At 32.5% G+C, this 13850-nt stretch overlaps 1 protein-coding gene across 4 annotated transcripts in view; it reads right to left on the bottom strand.

Moving 5' to 3' along the window:
- The window catches only part of LOC117110469 (neurexin-3-like), a 79644-nt gene that overhangs the window by 27512 nt on the left and 38282 nt on the right, over positions 1–13850 (bottom strand). For 3 of the 4 annotated variants that reach the window (XM_033253187.1, XM_033253202.1, XM_033253209.1), the window contains exons 6-7: positions 8887–9259; positions 6319–6336 (exon numbers count right to left, since the gene is read on the bottom strand). In XM_033253187.1, the coding sequence (XP_033109078.1) occupies positions 6319–6336; positions 8887–9259 (391 nt within the window). The remainder of the gene's footprint in view (positions 1–6318; positions 6337–8886; positions 9260–13850) is intronic. The other variant, XM_033253195.1, reaches the window with a different exon arrangement.

Below are 13850 nucleotides of genomic sequence, written 5' to 3' on the forward strand. Positions count from 1 at the left end.
GGGGCAGATTTGGGGGAGGGGGGAGGCGGAGTTTAAAAAAGAAAGAAAAAGAAATTATTGATCACTCAAATCACTTCAAAAGTTATTTTCGGGTGTCTTGAAAACCAAAATTTCACAGGGGCATGCTGGACTTCCTAGGTTAGTGTTGTCTCAATCGGCCCCAAAAAATTCTATTAATGATGCAATTCATATGAAATTCAATATAAACCTTCTAGCAAATCTAGAAGTATTTATTTTCAGATCATTGCTACTGGGTTCTTACCTGAAATGACAGGGGCCGAAAGTTTGTGTTCTGGCATTCAGCCAGCAAGTTTAGATGCAATAAAATAGTTGCATCTTTGGAAAGGTGTGGGCATGAATCATTGGATGGGAATTCATGTCCTGCAAATGTCCATTATATATTCTTAACTGAATTATTTGTAGTAAACCTATTGGGATGAATTTCTTTTTTTGTATTTCCATTTATCACCAGTTGCATAGTCCAGTGTCCAGAAATTTTCTAATGCGTCCAACAAATTTGACAATAGGTAGAAACTGAGGGTGCACCTAGAGGCTTTGGCTCCGGAGTATAAATAAACCCCAGTGAAAGTCATCAGGGAGATAGTTAATCACTTAAGATGGTACAAAAAATGTGCTTTTAGCCTACAATATTAAGGAACTTCAATCATAGTAACTGTAGTTGGATTGGAAAATTAATAATTTTAGTTTAGAAATCTCTACTGGCATCCAACGGCCTTTAGTGGCACCTGATGACATGCTTGTCTCCTGCTGATGCCTCCATAGTCGCAAACCAGATCTACAGTAGAAACACGGTATAGGATCTGTGACTGTATGAAATGGGAACAAAATTCTCATTTGTGTTTCATAATAGAAACCTCCAATGCTATTACGCTGTTATCTAGCTTAGTAGAAACAACTAATAAGCTACATAAACACAAGATATTTGCAATTTTGCAGACAAAATAACACAAATAAATTCTTAGTTCACAGTTGGGCAATCTCTACATGTAGAGTGGACATCCAACGTAGCTTAATTGACTAAAATACGTATAGAATAATGTCAGATAATTTTTCCATGCACAAATACTAAACACATGGCAAAGGCTCAGTTCTATTTTGTGTGTACCACAAGTAAGTCTATTTATGCTATATAAATAATTACAGAAGTAGTACAATTAGCTTCTGTATACCTGGCAATTTACGTCTATCTGCGAAGTGCCTAAATGGATGATATTTGATACAAATTAGAGTTTTGAATCTTGCTTTTAATCATAAAACCTTGGCAAAGTAAGTCAATTCTAGTGAATGACCTATCATTTTAAAGCTTATAATAGAAGAGATTTGAAAATCTAATGAAATTATGGCATATTAACAATAAATTATAAGTACATGTCTCTGTTCAAGTACAAAATTATGCCCTGGATTTGAAGATTTTATTAAATTTATTCTAAAATTTCTAAATTGCATATAGAAAATGCTGTAAAATAATTGAAAAAAACCCATTAAAACCCAAAATGATAACAGAAATTGTACATAATATCTAAAAGAACATTTTATTCTATTAAACAGATGAAATATATTTAATAAAATAAATATAGTTTTGGATTCTTTTATAACATACTTGAAATTGAAATGTAATTTTTGTAAAAAAAATTCCCAATTGCGAAAATACAGTGATGTCGAATAAATAAATATTATTTGAAATATTTATTTTTTTTCTTTTAGTAAATATGTAGTAGATTTTGCGTATGATCTCAATCATGTATTTTACTTTGAACATCAATGCACCAGAAAGCAACCTAAGGTTAAAATTTGGCTTTAGCAAAAATGAATTATAATAAGCTACCCTCCCACATCACAATTTTAGCCTAGATAAGATGATAAACTAATAACTTCTTTTATGGTTTAGCAAAAAAGTTCAAAAAGGAATTGCAGTGACAAAATTATTTTTTAATGAAGCTGACGTTTGACCGAGAGTTAATATCCATGTTTCTTGTGCTGAACACTCCAGTTCAAACCTGCCTAGCATCAGGTTTTAATTGGAGTTGGATTGATCCTTCCCTCGAATAACCCTCGCTTGAGAGTTAGTCGGTAAGAGACAAGTATCCATTATTTGTCAGTAATCGCACTGCCAAAATTTTCAATTTCAAGGAAAATTTAATTCAATTTCAATTTATAATTCTAAAACTAAATAAAAAAAAAAAAAATCACCATAGTACAGTAGTAGAAAAAGGGATAGCCATTTGACTGTTAGAGACGGTGATTAGTTTACAATTATTTCTAATCAGCTAAATCTAATTATTAATGACAGCTATACAATAAGTGACAGAAGGAGAAATAAACAGATGTCTTAATCAATAAACAAATTCTCAGAACAATCTAAGGGTGTGAAACAAACTGCATTACCAAATATGCCAAATGGCGCCATGGTAAGGAGGATAGTCATTATTGATTCATGAACTTTGAACTTACTATGTAATTGAATTTTGTTTTGTAGTTCCAAGTAGTGAAAACTGCCATGCAAACTTGTATGTAGCAATTAGTCTAAAAAAGTGATTTGTAACAGATTTTGCCATCATGAAACCGATGTATTTCATTCTTAAAGTACAGCCTGGAGCCAAAAATACATATTATTTGAAAGAATCTAGCTTTATCGCCTCCATTTTTTTCCATTACTTTGTTATCATAATTCGTTTTCCAATTATTCAGTTATGGTTTCTTACATACTTGCAGAAGCATAAAAATATCAAATGTTCTATGTTGTCGCCTCTATTACGATAGAGACGAGACAACATACAATACTGTATTCTTCAATAAACCAAATAAATTCTCACTTTTCTTGTCTGAATGTTGCTTTCCAATTTCTCTGGAACATATGTGTTGGCTAAGTAACCTCCTCATCTACGTTAGTTTTGATTGCTTCAGTATGATTTTTTTCAAAGAACTATACTTATTCAATACATATATGGCATTAGTGTTACTATTAACACTTGTAACGAATTATAATCTTTAACATGACCATTTTCAGTAAAACATATTATTAACAATTAGCCAATCAACTATAATCATTCTATAACCCGTCTTAATGAACACATTTTACTGCAGGATTCAACTTTTGTGTAAGCTCTTGTTGCTTCTGTAAAGCATTTTCTGAAAATCCAATAACAGTCCATTTGTGATTTATTTTTCACTATTGGAATTCTAAAAAGTTATTAACAATTTTTGTAGCCTATATTTTGTGGTGGTTAAAAAATGAAAGGTATTTTGACCTGCCACATATAAATAGTGAAGAAAAATATTAAGTGTAGTTATTATAATGATAATTTAATATTTAATTACAGTTCTAATAATAAAATAATGGTTGCTTAAGCATGAACATTTTAGTAACACATAGATTGTTATATAATCATAAAGTAGTAATTAACAATTGATATAGGATAATTATGTTGGTTAAGATATTAAAAGAATTTTGAATAGTTACAAACTCTGTAAACGAGCTATATAACTACTGTAGAGTTAAAACTAAATATATTCTAACAATATTATAAATAATACTAATAGTAGGTATTTCAATGATATTTCTAACAAAGTTAGATCAAAATATGATAACTACAGTAAGCTCAGCAATCATATGTTAATGGAGATAAGATAATTCATATGCAGCTCATACAGAGCACTAAAATGCGTGTAATTCTTAAATAATAGTTTACGACAGGGTACGGCTAACCTAAGAATGATCCTAATTGCTATTAAGATCTTAGCATTTTTGCAGATGATTGATCCCATGTCTTAACTGTAGCAGGTTCACTTCTGACAAGCCTTAACTTGGTGTTGCTCCCATATCACTCATTTGGAGATAGTCAAAAACACTTAGTTGAATAATTCTTAACTCTACTTCTTCTTAGATACTGGAATGAGTTACTTACCAGGGGCGGATCCAGAGATGTCCAAAAGGGGGGCCGAAAGGGGGCCGATCGAAACAACAATGCCCTAGGGGGTCCGGGGGCATGCCCCCGCGAAATTTTGGTGTTCTAGACGCCTGAAAATAACATTTGAGGCGTTCTGGGCTATCATTTTTTTCTTTTCCTTCCTTTTTTTCTTTCTTTTTTCTTTTTTTTACCTCCCAAAAGGGTGGGCCGGGGCCGGGCCGGCCACCCCCTAAATCCGCCCCTGCTTACGATTGGTGATAAACAACCCACCATGTTGCATGATGGTACTGTTTGAAAATGCAGGATGAAAAAATACAGCATTGTTAAGTTTAACAAATTAGAGCTGGAATATAAATGCTTGCGAGGGGAATGAGGTATTCCAATCAGGGTCCAAGGGCCAAAGCCTTTGGAAAACCTTTTTTTTTTAATTTATTTAAAATGTTCTGAGACTTTTTATAATTAATCTCCTACAGTATAATACCTTCCAACTAAGATCGCCAACTACAATGAGATACACAACAGCCAACTGGTGATGCCTCGCCAGAAATTTAGCCTGTTGTTTGGTCAAAATCGATATTCTAACATATGGAAAATTATTGCCAGGGCCTACAGGAAGGTTGGCAAACTCGCAAATTTTGTTGGGTGGGACTAGGCCCACCCGGCCCAAGACTGGATAAAATTCCAGTATTTGTCAGTCATGGTTTTGTGGCTCATGAAATTCTTTGTAATCAGAATCAGAAGGTCAACAAGTATATTAACTATCCCCCGCCAGACACAAACCTAATATTTCTGAGTCTAGAACCCGCCGAGGTTTTAGTCACAAACTTAAAACCTGGCATTAACTGCGTCGTTTGACTGTCGCACATTGAATCCAATTCCGCTCCCTTTAAGCACTACACTATACGACTTCATCTGATGATTGTGGGTGGTCGTCTGGACGGATCGTCATTAAAAACAATTTATTGCACGCGTCATCGCGTTGCATTCTTCATAGAATTGCCCAGCTTAAAACATCAACTGATAGTGCATTTTACATAGGTTGGCAGTTTGTTCCAGAATGCAGATATTCTACCATATAAAATGTATACTGTATTCGGTTTATCACCCAACATTAACAAGTGAGTATTATGGAATTAGGTCATCTAACACCTTTCAAGTTAAGATTTTTATATGAGATTTTGCTTACACACTGGAAACCAGCAGAGCAAAACCACTTTTGTCACTTTATAGTCAGAAAGAGCACAGAGCACTCATGCAGTGTTTTAAAACTGCTGCAATTTGGCAATCTTCTAGTTATTCTGAAATACTACAAAGATTGTCACAGCAGTCCAGATGCAAGCTGCTATTTATGCATTAAATTAGCTCTTCAGACCTGGAGAACTTACTTTCACTACAGAGGGGCAGAGCATATATATATATATCACCCAAAATCTCACTATTTTAATTTATTTTAAAATACACAAATATTTCAGCTTTGAAAGCCTATAATACTACAATCAGATTTTTGTCTGTCTAAGACTTAACAATGTCTTATCAGACTGATGGAATAGACTTCCAACAAACATAGTAAGGGACATGCTTTGTTATAGTCAGAAACATTATCACAAGGATCTCTGCTTGAAAAATAAGCACTATTACTTTAATTTATAAATTACATTTTTTCTACTCAACTGAATTTTGTTTTGATATCAGCTTATAAATTGGTAATGTACGTAGGTATATATCTCTATTCTAAATAATGAACTTAACAAACTGAATTTTTTTTTATCCATTATTAGCTTGTGACAACAAAAACTTCACCTATATTCTGTGCTTACATCAGTACACGAGACATGTTTGTTATTTCCGTGCAAATACATACTTGAACCTACTGTGTGAATTTTTTTTTTATACACTTAGCACGAAAGAATTAGAGTGACTCTGGCATGCAGTTGGTTTGTTATTTTGTTTTAGCACCCACTTACAGACACTGATAATATTAGTTCCTATATAATTTATTTGAGATAGTTTAAAGCATACCTAAACAAATACATCACTGTTGTATAATTATTTTATTAGCGACTTTAAGTACAAGAGTTTACAGATCTGCCATTGACTAATGTTGATATACTAGCAATATATAGGTATATAGTAATATGCAAATTCATAATTTGCATATGGATTAAGTACATTATTTCCTTATTTTCATTCGCTTTAAAAAAAAACATGATCATTAGTTAATAATAGAAAATAATGTTCAACTTCACACACCACATATGCTAAGGCACTTCTATTTGCTTTACAGATTAACAGAAAGTAAACAAGTTAGTATACTTATATATAAGAACATTTAATTGATGGCGTTAGTGTATTTGTACATACAATGGTGAGACTGTTATAAGTAACCTACCTGTTGCCCATGTATGCCCTTTATGAGATGAAACCATAAAATGGCAGAAAATATGATAGCAAAGGGTTGAAGCAGATGAAGATAAAAGCAACACAACTTAAGCAATTCAATGGCTCTATATAGACTATAGTCTAAAATTTTACAAAAAATTATACTTTGTTCGATGAAATTTCACCTCAACCAAAAAATAGTAAAACTATGACGAATGGAAACTATTGCCTATACACCATTTTATCTAGTATATTTTTAAACAGCGCCACCAACATCCAGCAGCCTAGCCTGAGCCAATTTCGCTTTTCAGACATATCTTCTTTTGAGCACTTCAATAACCAAAACACTGCAGGTTTTGTGCCTCTATTTTTTTTTGGCATTTTGTTTTCAAAAAATAGCCTAGGCTAATTTTTTTTTGGCATTTTGTTTTCAAAGAATAGCCTAGGCTAACTCACTACAACAAGAAAGTCTCGCACCAATCACTGAGCACAGATAAACACAGATAACTATGTAGAGCGAAATGCCTAGGCCTTTGGATGTCCCCTAAGTGGTAGTTGCCTCTGAAATTGTCATTTCAAATTTAGCGAAAATAGTGTATAGAACAGAAAATCCTCAGAGTTTCACTGTTTATTAAAAAAATATAATTTTGAATACTAAAGGTATTCCTTCAGCAAAATGTTTGTATAACATCAAAATTAAAGTGCCATTCAATTGCTTCTCTATGGAAACTATGATGAAGCCGAAAAATAATGATCAGTAATGAAATGGTAACATTAAAACGGTGTTATAAATTTCAAATAATCATTTTAAACCATGAAACTTTTGATTGAACAAGAGCTGGTTACATGAGAAAGAGATATAAGGAACAGTAAGATGATACAGATATTATTTTCTTATATTTAATACTCAAGGACAGAGAAAACCATTGGAAGGGATAAAAAATCATTAGACAAGTGTTCTTAAAAACTGCCGCAAAAGTTATTCCTGATATCCAATAAATTGGACTTATCTTTGACTTAAAATCATTACAGTTGTCAATGAAACTTTCTCCTTTGAGTTTTATAAATACATTTTTTTTGCATAAATAGGTCTTCTAGAAATAGCAAATCAAAGTTATTAGGAAAGTTATTACATTATAGCAATAACAAAATTATGCTAGCAAGCTAGGAGTAATGAGTTAAATAATATACAACAGTTTCATGTTATTGAGAAGTATATTGGATCTATATTAAGAAATTATTTTGTTTAAAAAAAATTCCTATTAAAAGTTATTTTTATTTGCATTTGATATGATATGCAAACAAAATATCTATTTTCACTTGTTCAATCCAAAACCATGGTTTTAAATGATGAAAAAACATAGCCATATTACCTACTGAATGAGCTATCTACTATGCAAAAGTTGATTGAAAATAGCAGAGAAAAATCAAATACAATAAAAAAACAAAAGCATGCACAAACATTTAATACAAGTCTGAATAAGATTCAAGAAATAGTCAATAATTGGCCATTTTATGATATAACAATAAGTAATAAAACAAAACAAAAAAGAAAAAAAACTTGACACATAAAAAAGCAAGAAACATATATTAGGACTGAACGAAGATAAAATCATTGGCAATCAGAAACTGTCTTTTGGACTCCATGCTTCATTTGACGTGTCAATACAATTTTAAGATATTGAAAAGAGATTTAAATGAGACTGTGTATGGGTTGAGATCAAGATTTATTATAAACATTTTATAATAATTTATTATAACTGTGCTTATTTTTGTTGTTAGTATAGTCATATTACTAATAATATTATTAATTTTATATTATTATACTTTACACAATTAGTAAAGTCCATTATTAATCTGTTCATGTCCTTATACATCAATTCCTATCACCTTCAGTATCTTCTCGTTTCTTTTTTTGTAAGATTGCATTGTTGTTTGTTTTATCCATCTCACACCTTAAGTAAGACAGACATAGTTTGACTAAAAGCCTTGCACTTAAGTTTAATTCCTTACCATGTAAACTATTGATAAATCATGAGTAGATTTCCCGCAAGATTAAAAAACGTAATGGTACTGGTTTGTGCTTTGAACAGGTCAAGAATTATGTATAGCAAAAATATATTCACTGTGAAATGGCCAGATAATTTAATAATTTGGTCATACCAACTGAATGTTGTATAATTGTAATATCAATAAAAACAATAAAAAAAAAACAAAAAAAAAAAAACAACATAACAATAATTATATAATTACATTATGAATGAATGCATGGGTCAATGTTGTAATAGGCTTTGTTGAATATTTGATGGACAATGTATATTACAACAAAAAAAGAAAGGAATAAAATTTCATGAAAATAATGTTCCGAAAATACACACCATTCAGAGGATAGCAGGGGTCCCAATTAAATGAGCTTCAACATATTTTATTTTATTAAGCACATTTCATTGATTAAAAAAAAAACAATCAAAATAGGCAAATGAGGTAAAGGTTTAAAAGGAAAACCACACATTATTTTCCCAATAGCAAACACATGCAAAAAATCATGACATCAAGTGAGATAAATGAAACCACTTACTATAATCACATTCCTTTCCAATGTAGTCAGTCATTGAGCAATCACATATGAATCGGTTCCAACCCTCCGAACATTGTCCCCCATTCCGACACAGCCCCTCTTTGCACATTGGAGACATGCTTTTACACATAATCATAATGCCTTTGACGTTTTGCTGTTGGACCTCTCCAGCAATGTTGTACGATAGTCCGTTAAGTACTAGGTTACGCATGCAGCCGACATAACCTGGTTGTCTAGTTATGGAAAATACTTCCATTGGTAATGGCCTTGCATTTTCACGGTTATCCACACCACCAAGGAACAAGTCATCCTCCAAATTTAGAATCTTAGAGTTTTCTTTGTCTGTTATCGTTTTAGCTTCTTCCAGTTCAACCTGTGATCCAAAAATAGGAAAAAGGAATAGGATTTCATTAAAAAAATGTTCTAAAAATGTTAAACTGACTAATTAGCATAATAATAGGGCAGTATTGCATACTTCAATAGGGCATATCGAGAAGTTGTAATATACTTTTACTTATAACTTTGGCAACAATACCGTAAGTTGATTCCTGTATTAATAGCCTATAATTTTAAAGCTTATACTGTATATAGGGAGAATATGAATATTTAAAAACATCAATTTTATTGTTTTGGTCACTGATCTGGCTTTGGCATGGCAAGTCCCACTTAGATAGGTGCAATGTTGATTGAAATCAAGGCAATATTGTACCGCGGGGAGACTACGCTACACAGTAAAAGAATAGTCTCCCCGCAGTACAATTTTCCCGAATATAAAATTTTGAAATGTTAGAATTCTAAAAAATATATAAGCATTGTGAATTTGTGTTAAGGATGAGTATTAGGTATTCGACCATTTGGTCGAAATCCAGTTTGCAGAAACCCGGTTTGCCAAATTTAGACCACATTGCCGAATCCAGTTCACCGAAAACATGAAATCCTAGTTGGCCGAAACCTGTTTGCCGAACCCAGTTTGCCGAATTTTGTCGTCACTGTCAGCACACTACTATTTTGAACTAAGTGTAGTAACAATTTTGTAGGCAAAACCGATTGTCACAACAGACTTTTAACCACAAAAAATTAGAGACCATCAAAAGGGCTTCCTTATTGCTCACTACTTGAATTCACCGAGCCATACTATCAGTGATTTTTGTGTTTGAATCTTGGGCACTGATTTCAAGTCTACTATTCTAGAAGATGTGCTGATGTCCGTTGACTCCTCTGCCTTAAATCTAATGTTAATGGTTTAAACAAAGATTGCCAATCCCTAATATTATGGCTAAAACTAAAAATTCCTAAAAAAAAAAAACAGTCAACCCTTCCAGAGAATTTTATGCCGGGACCCTGAACAAGGCTCTAGTTGGCCTCTTGATTCGTACGTTCTGTTGGAACAAGTTGGCCCCATGTCAGCAAATTCATGGGTTCACCATACGTGTGTATTATTGTAGATTATTATTGATATATTTATTTCCTTAAGGTATGCATATTATTATCTTAATTTATTATCTTATTAATTATAAAAAAATAATCTTATAATTATATATATATTATATTATATTAGACATTTTATCTGATTAATTTTATTTTATTTGATTAATAGAATAGAACAAAAAGAATTATCAAACTATGTCAACAAGCCACTATTTATTTTAGGAATACGCAGTGATAGCATTGTTTTGGAATGGGTTCTCAGGGCATAAATCACCAATGTCAAGTTTGGCCACTGGCCATGCCTTTCTGCTAGCGCAGTACAGTTGCAGCCATGGTAAGAGCATGGACTTATAGGTCCAGAGTAAGAGTAAGAGACTACCGGTACTCAAAAATCCAAAATACGACCGGGGAAGTAGTTCACAAAATTTGAGTGTGATTTGGGGGAGGGCCCCAACAAGGTGAGGGTCCTAATAGGTGGGGTGTGTGTATTTTTGGGGTGTTGTCTACACAAAACCTGTAGTTTATTAAAAGTATAAGGCTACTCAACGGGTGTTGTCATTGGAGATATGCACACATACTTTAGTTACTGTGATCCGGCAGTGGCTGACAGCACATTACGGCTGACCTTGATAGGCAGTGATTGATTGCACGAAAGTTTTTTCATGAAAGTGCTTAAGCAATTTTTGTTCTGCTGTTACCAAAAATATGCTAATTAGTCATCACAAATGCTAAATATGGTCTCTAAAAGGCATACCAGTCAAGTGCCTGTTTTTTGTGCTATCAAAATCTATTCTGAAAATAATTTTTGATCGTATTTTGGATTTTGAATTGAAATTGAAAAAATTAATGCTCAAAGACTCAAGTGTTTCGGCCTGGTTGAAAATTGACAAACTTGAAAATACCCATTCTACTCCAGGTTCATAGTGGGCGAATGCAATATGGCCAGGCGTATAAACCAGACTTTTCCACCTCCCCACTACAAGAAGTCTATAGTTTACCTGGGTACTTTATTGTGCCTAGGTTAAAAATAACGAACTTTAAATACAGTATAGTACCCTTTCCTAATCAATAGATAACAGTATATATATCAAAACAAATCCAACTGGCCCTTAATGAGTTGTCGAACAGGTGTGAGTTGTTTTCAAAAGGTCATCTAAGAAAAAGCTTAAAATTTTGTAGGAGAAATTAAGTACAATAGATTATCTTGCTAAATACAGAATCATAAAACTTCATTTATCCTGGGATTTTCATTTTTTGTTTTCATTCTCACTGGTATCATCCAGCGTTCATGATTATATATCACCTGGGTTGAGAGGGATATGTGCCCTGTATTATATTTTAACTATATATATCATGTATTTTAACATGCCTTTCATCTCAACCGCAAATGGGAGCTGTTGCAGCAGAGGTTGCGATTCAGACTCTCAACCATGACGTTTTGAACCTTCACTGTAAATTTTCCTTATTTCCCTGGGCAAGGCATAAGTGGTTATCTGGTAGGCTTAAACACTAAGACAGTGATTAATTTTTTCCTGTTATTTTACTAGGTCTAGAATCTATTTTAAAGCATCAGAACCAATTATTTAGGCTGCAATGCAGCCTACTTCAAAACCAAACAAATATCTCATATAGCTATATACATAATGAACACAGTAAAATGTTTGCAAAGATAGAAATATCTTCACAGAAGATTATAGTAATTTTCACTTGATCCAAAAATTGCAATTTCAGTGAAAAAATTAAACTAGTGTTATGACAACCAGTTAATTGTAACAGATGCTATTTGATTAGTTTCTAATTTTCTATCTAATAAATTACTCTACATGTTTACATAACCTATCATAAGTCACATAAAACTTAATGTAGATTTTAAAGGCAGCTGTGATAATGCTTACTAAACTTTGTAATTTCAAACTGTTGTAGCCATAGATAAAATTTACAAGAAAAATATTTCTATCCTTAATTTGCATATTTAAACTAATTTGAATAGAAAACACAAAAATCTCGCATTATATTAGTTATCGTCCAAACATTTAATAATCAATTAACATTTACAAAGAAAAATTAAGATACAACTTCTTAATAATTACGTTAGAAATTGGGATCAATGGTTTGTCAGTGGAGAAATTGGCATCGGGTTAAACGCATTTTGTGTCCCGATAGCAATGGAGTAGTATCACGTGGTATCGTGACGTAACACTGTAGTACTCTATAAGAAAAAGCGTAGCTCATCATAATTCAACTTTATCCAATATCTTCTACAAGGAATAAATTTATGCACAATCTGACTGATGTACTAATTTTACTGCATTATTAAACCTCCTCATTAGTGACTTCAATCAATCTTGATTTTATTCAATCATTAATATTGTATCATTTATGTAGAAATATTGTTATGTTAAGCATGAATGAATCAATGTGCGAAATGACTCATTTTGAATATTTTATATAAATCATATAGTGGAAAGAAGCATATTTATCCTATTATAATAATAATTGATATTTATATAGAACTAATAGCGTAACAACATCATATAAATACAAACAATGTAAAAAAAAAGCAACTATTATGGCAATAAAAATATATAGTATTTTACCCTACTATGATCTAAAGATGAATCAAGGGGCACAGTAGACCAGACAGTGGAGGAACATGTTCCTGTGACCAAACGGTTTTGTTTGTATTCTTTTTCATTTTAACAAATACACAGTCAATTAATACCTAACAACTCTTTTGAGACAAAACTTAGCAAGGAGAGTGAAAAATTGAGTTTAAGCCTAAATTTAAAAGGTTTAGTTTATTGGGCTATAAAACTTCATTTTTAAAAATTAGGATTTAGTTGGGTGTCATAGCCATACATGCATTCCATCGTGGCCAAACATGTTCATGAGCAAATGCATACGTAAACATTACTCTAGTGAGTACGCATAAACAAGTTCTATTCTGATAACTGTTTATCAGTTGTTATATGTAATCAGAGAGTGTGGTATCGTGGCCCTTTCATGTCCAGTTTGGAAGTCCTCCACCCACATACTCCTCCCTGCTATATGGTTGCATTCAAACTATCCTTTCCTACAAGGCAATTCAAATTCTATTGTTCCAGTGTGAGTTTTAACTAAAAAACATCTAATAGGCAAACATTTATTTCTTGTAAATATAACTCAAGATTATGAATTATAATTAATTGGAATCAACTGACAAACAGATAAATGGTGATGACACAATAGCCCCGTTCATATCCAACTATGGCGAGATAATTTTAGTGGATGAGCTAGAAGATCTCGCCATAAGTTTGAGTATGACCGCTCAAGTATGGCGAGATGAAGGCCACAACTCGACTAAGCCCGTCGAGTAAAATTATGTCGACTAACTTCTTAATCCAGCCTAAAGCCAGTAAACAATTAAACAGCAGGTGGCAACAGGTCACGAATACACCAATCAAATTGAAGCAAAGTGACCTTCCATGCTTGCTGGTTAGCGCGTTTTTTAGTTACTATCATAAACACCATTCAGAATTGACGCAGTCTCCCTGATC

The sequence above is a fragment of the Anneissia japonica genome, unplaced genomic scaffold (genome assembly GCF_011630105.1).
Source record: "Anneissia japonica isolate Jap-2015-1 unplaced genomic scaffold, ASM1163010v1 scaffold1511_len2985839_cov193, whole genome shotgun sequence".
Classification (NCBI taxonomy): domain Eukaryota; kingdom Metazoa; phylum Echinodermata; class Crinoidea; order Comatulida; family Comatulidae; genus Anneissia; species Anneissia japonica.